This window comes from Triturus cristatus, chromosome 10, assembly GCF_964204655.1.
Source record: "Triturus cristatus chromosome 10, aTriCri1.1, whole genome shotgun sequence".
Taxonomy (NCBI): Eukaryota; Metazoa; Chordata; class Amphibia; order Caudata; family Salamandridae; genus Triturus; species Triturus cristatus.
Window position 1 is genome coordinate 926,150,056 of NC_140593.1, and position 6,000 is coordinate 926,156,055.

The window sequence follows — 6,000 nt, forward strand, 5'->3', positions numbered from 1 at the left end:
GCCACGTCTGTACATGGCAGCCACTACTGATAGCCTGCCTGCCTGACAATAACTGAATGAATAAAACTGTTTTGTGAGGGACAGTAGCAACTGCCTGAGCGAAATTATCTAGAGAAGAGAAATGGGTGAATCGTGTCTTTCCGGTAGCTTGGCAACACCTGTAAAAGCACCCATGTAGGTGGCAGAGATATTTAGCATGAGTTTTACCCTCAACCAGTAGCCAATACTGACCCTGCATGGTTGCTGAAGTATGGCCTGTCTGGTGTCCGGCCTTGATAAGTCAGCCGGCCATAAGAGAGCCCTAGATAGAGCCTGTTACAGCCGTGCAAGAGGGAATTACCAAGGGCCTCAATCAAAATTGGTCCAATCCCTGCATGGACATAGTTCATGATACAAAAGCACAGAGAGAGGTCAAGGCAACAGAACCCTGCACCAGTCAATATCGTATCGTGGCTTTAAAGATGAATTCAGGTGTGGTGCAATGAGCCAGAGACGTGAGCCTCATACGTCCCCAATAATGGAGAAGAGATACCCCAAAGCAAATTTAGACACAAATGGCGCTGCACTCAACTAAACAAATAAGATACTTGTCAATGGATATTAATGTCCATAATATCCATTGACAAGTATCTTATTTGTTTAGTTGAGTGCAGCGCCATTTGTGTCCAAACATATTTGATGATGTTCCAGACATAAGAAATGCGAAGAGCGATGCTGTCTTTTAAGTGAATGGCTTTGGCGTCCATGCTGAGTGTATTTCCTCAGGCGTATCCTACTTCCCTAGTTTTGACAAGGGACGTGCGACTAAAAAGGGCCATCTGATGGATCCATAAGGCCTTCTAGAGTCAAAATATACAACTTTCAACTTTTTTTTCCTGTGGGAGAAAATCACATTCCGAGAACATTATGTTATGTTACATTACGTTATGCTTTGAGATGTTATACTTTGCGATCGTACATCGTATGTATTATTTTCAGTTTTATGCTGTGTGCTAAATTAGGGAGCTCCACATTCTGTCAGCGGTGATGCCATGTCTCGCCCAGACATCTTCTCAAACCCAGAGCTCCCATTACACGTCTCATTGAATAGAGTTGAATTTGAGTTGAACTGTTTACGTGTGAACTGTACTTACAAACAGGGCTTTAAGTAGGCCGAGTCTCACCGGTGCTGAGCACCGGCACTTTTTTAATGTTATGTTATGTTATTGCTATTTGTAGAGCGCAGCTGCTACCCGAAGGTGTCCTGGCGCTATATGAAGTCCTGCTGGGGGAACCTGACCATGAATGTTAGTTATTGAAGAGCCATGTTTTTAACGCTTTTCTAAAGGCCAATAGATTAGTCAGGGGGCCTCAGAACGGGTTTCTATCGGGCTCTGTGTTGTGCCCTGGCACAGGCTGTCCGGTTTTTTTCCGAACTGCAGTGACAGCAGGCACATCTCTGCTCACACTGCTCACTTGAAGTTACGGCATGACGTCATGCCAGGTGAGCGTTGTAGGATAAGAGAAATCCTTTAAAGAGACTCATTTTCTCTCTGGATTTCCCTTCTCTTTTTGAAACTCAGGAGCAGCAACATTGCTGTGGTGTCACCAGGGCTTTAAGTCGAAGCTTTGTCAATATTATATACAAGCCATAGTTGCTGCATATTTATCTTGTGCAACTTACAACCATTGACAAAGCCAATAGTTCTGACTTGTTGTAGGTATGATGTTACTTGTTTTGTCATATATCTGGATGTAATGACAGAAACATCAAAATATAAGTCGGGCAGCACACTATGCCAGGCACAGAATTTTAGCTTGTGTGTTTTTAAGCCACGCCCTTAATTACACTGCCCACGCCCCTTTGAGAGACCCCCCCCCCCCCCCCAGTTTTTTCATCCCACTTAAAGCTCTGCTCACAAACATCCAAATGGGAATAAGTGGCATTTTTCGGCTTAAAACGCACGTTCAGAATGTAGATTGTCAAGTAAATTGTGGTCAGAATGCAGACAAAGAAAAACTTTTAACAATCCGATTAAAAGGCAAACGCAACACAGTAACAGAAAATGCACTGATTGTAACATACGACACAGAAAAGAAAGAACCGTGGAAAATAGATACACTGTATACTCTCATTTGTTGTTGTGTGCTACGAAGCCCTCTCTCCTGCATGTGTCTCTTTAAAAACATGCAACAATCAGTCAGCACCAACAGAGTAAGGCAAAAAATGGTTCTTCAGATATGTAATGATCATTATGGAGCCTATTAGCAAAAATTGCAAATTGGAAATTAATTTTCCTTCATTCTCCCCAGAAGGCTGAATCATCGACCATCTAACATAACAAATGCAAACCCAGACCTGATCATTTGAACATGGAACGATCAATTTCAGTAAAGAAAATGTGCTACCTTTCTGAAAACTGGCACCTATCACCCCAAATATGTTCTTATAATGTCCATATGTATGCGGTATAACTTGTAAATACAAACCCCTTCAACAGGCTTTCCCTACCAATTTGCATAAACATAGATAAGCAATAACATGTATACTGTTACTCTGATAAATTCAAATCATACCCTGGCGTTCTTATGTGTTATGTACTCATCTTTTAGATGTATGCATTTATTTTGAAATTGTGCATTTTGCTACAGCGCAATACGTTTTTGTGTACGGGTCATTAAATGACTCTTTCTTGTCAAGCGAAACGGAGTGCGCACCGCTGTTCAAAGGGGTTACAATTACAAACACATGCATACTGGTACTCCAACTACGTAGGAGCCGGTGAAGTAGGGGCGCGGGTCTCCCAACAAGCAACAACAAAATCCGGACCCCTGTTTTATCCACTTGGTGTCAATATTAATAAAAACAATGATTATACGTAGGGAAAACAGCGTGCTCTGTCCTGTCATCTACTGATGTCGAGTTTGCTGAACAGGCATCCGTACCGGAAGTAACGGCGGCGGCAGGATGGGGTGTCTTACCTCTATGAGCTGAGCTAGCCCTGCCCTCAGGGAGCAGGAGAGCAGGACGATGGAACTCCTCGAAAGAGTACAGCGATGCCGGCAGCCGGGGGCCCACGCCATCTTATTTCCTGTTGTCTCTCCTCCTCTGCCTCTCCTGAGCGCGTGGACCGGGCTGGCCAGGTGATGAATGGCCAGCTAGCCGCTGACAGCTCCCTCGGACTCGCCCAGCATCCCTTCCTTCCCGCTGCAGCCTGCCTCTCCACAGCCCGACGGTCACAGAGTCAGTCGGTGGCGAGCCGGGGGAATCATTAATTAATGACACTGGTGTCATTTACACTCGGTGCCGGGGAGCTGGTGGGTGGGATCATTAAGAGGGCTGCGCGGAGATCTGTGACCAGGCGCGTCTCTCAGGAAGAGAAACCTATCGCAGTGTACCGTGCAAATGTTTTATTTCACCAGACAGACAGGAGCAGCCTCTTCCGAGGTGGGCTCCCACTGCCAGATGGGGATGTTTGTGCAGGAATGTTTCCAAAATCGTTCATACCTCTCATCACCTGAGAGACGATTTTTATTGCATCGCGTGTGTGGAACCAATCGACAAACTGGTGAGATAGATGGGGGTGGGGGGTCATTGCACCTGCGGTAGAGGTAAGTAACATAGCTTCGAATTTTTAGCAGCCTTTCATCCTTCTGAGAATGATAAAATGATTAAAACAAGCAGCACTGAATGGAGTTATAATATCACTTTCTATTACAGCCTTTTGAGCCTTAGAATGATGTCAGAACACTATATAAACATAGATCTTTAGAGCAGATTTTGGACTTGAAAAGACACAAACAAATAAATGACTAAACCTTCAGTGCGTTGTGCACTATGGCGCTTGAAAAACGCTATATCCAGTGATGCAGGAAGGGAACGTATAAAGGTGGCAAAAACTGGCTCAAATAGGTCTCATGCCTCAGTAACAATCAACTTTGTTCAGCCTTCGCAACGGGCGGAGAGTGGAAAGTATTCAAACATAAAGTGAATACTGTTATAATGTGAACCTCCTGATGTGATGTGCTTTGGCACTGCCATACAGTCCTGCACTCTGCACCACTCCACTTACATTAAATATAAATTCTCTGTAAAGCGCTTCTCTTTTCTGTTGAGCTAGCTTAGCACTATATCAGATAAGAACACGTAAGTATAATCTGTTCTCATTTGATCATATTTGAAGTGTACATTTTAGCATGCGTAAGTGGTAGTACCCTACCACCCCATGCTTTAGTCATATATTGTGGACACAGTGCACACAAATGCACCACTGGACGGATACAAATTACCTTGCCAGTCTCTAGAGGGTGCAGCTCATTTGTTGTACTTCATGGCACAATCCCACTCTGAAAATTGTGCCAGCACCACTGCACTAAAGAGAATGATCCGCAGTGTACGCTATATAAATGTTGTCGTATACTTTGGTATTACTATAGCCAGGAGTAGGTTGCCCGCCTCACTTCTTGGCGCTTGCTCAATGTAAAGTTCATAGCGTTGTCAAATTTATAGCTGCAATATTCAAAAATGCAGTGGAGCAGAATTGTGTTTTTTCAGAAAATTGTGTAGTAAACAAAAAAATTTGACTTTTTTTCCTTTAGTACAGGCTATAGGAATAATTCTCAACCTTTTAGAATTTTTGTTGACAAACGATATTCCACCTTTTTCATAAATCTGTAAAGCAAAATGTACTGCCTAGTCGAGCTGTAACAACTGCTTTAGAGCATTATCTAAGGATTTTCCAATCTAGTCTAAATAAGATCAAAAGTAGGTGAAACTGCAGTAAAACTTTTACAAAGTCTTAAATTGAAATGTGAGGTAAAAATACCTGATTAGGGATATGAGGATGATTTTATAGCATGCGCTCCCCCCATATTAACCCGTGTGATTTTACTGAATGTTCTAACTTTGCATGAGGTAAACTTGTACATGAAATAAGTGCCTGACGAACTTCCACCTGGTGACACGACATGCATTAATTTAGTATTCACTAGAACCTTCCAATCTCAAATTTATGCCTAACAGTTGAGTTGATGGAATTACATCCAAAACTCCTGGGGGCATATTAACAATGCGACGATAACAAATTATCGCCGTTTTTGCGGCCGTTTTCGGCCGAAAAGCAGCGATAATTTTATCGCCTTATCAGCAAAGTCACGCTATCGCGTGTTTTGCTGATTTTGCTCCCGTTTCCAGCACGCCTAACTTTGCATCGCTAATGAGATGCAAAGTAGGCGTGTCTGTGGAAACAACATGGGTAAATATCACGAAGGCAGCTTCGCAATATTTACAATGCGGGGAAGCGATTATTTAAATCGCTCTAAGTATGCCTTAACGCAGGAATTTAACGTCTGTTAAATTCCTGACTAAGGCATACTTAACATGGGGGGTGGATTGTGTGGCTAAGACCACAGGCCCCTATTATCAAGGGTATCGCCGTTTTCCATGTTCCATGGAAAACATCGCTATTGCTAGGATAATTATCGCCATTGTGCTGAGCGTTGTTAATACAGCGCTAGCATGGCGATAATTACCTGCGATAGCCGGTGTTAAACATTTTAACGCTAAGAGCAGCCAGCAGCCGTTGATGATATGCCCCACAGCTTCCTAAAAAACACACGGTAAAAGAGTGCAATCAAGAGAGAGTGTTAGCAAAGACAATAGACCTTAATTAACAGGCATGTAAAAATAGGTATTCATAAAAACTGGTTTCAAATGTTGATTGCACAAATGCTGTTTATCATATTAAAGCCTGTGCAAATGGCTTGGCCAATGCAGGCGAAAAAGTAGCAGAAAAGAATTGTTTGCTGTAAAGAATATTGGAGATAAAGAATTGAAAGTGACAAACATCAAGATGATTGAGTGTGCTTTCTAGATGTAAATTAGCCCCTCATCCATTTCAATGAGACAATTTCATGACACACCGATAGCAAATTGCTTGATGCAAAAGATGAATATTCCACAGGGTGGAGCCAAAGCCAGCTCTATCTATGTTTTGAAGAATATGTAACAATCAGCCATGG

The 6,000-nt window shown here is 42.8% G+C and overlaps 1 protein-coding gene across 1 annotated transcript in view; it reads right to left on the reverse strand.

The window, feature by feature from the left end:
• The window catches only part of TMIE (transmembrane inner ear), a 632,649-nt gene extending 629,217 nt beyond the window's left edge, over window positions 1-3,432 (reverse strand). The window contains exon 1 of the mRNA XM_085630194.1: window positions 2,962-3,432. Within this exon, the coding sequence (XP_085486320.1) occupies window positions 2,962-3,063 (102 nt within the window). The 5' untranslated portion in view covers window positions 3,064-3,432. The remainder of the gene's footprint in view (window positions 1-2,961) is intronic.
• Between the last annotated feature and the right edge of the window lie 2,568 nt (window positions 3,433-6,000).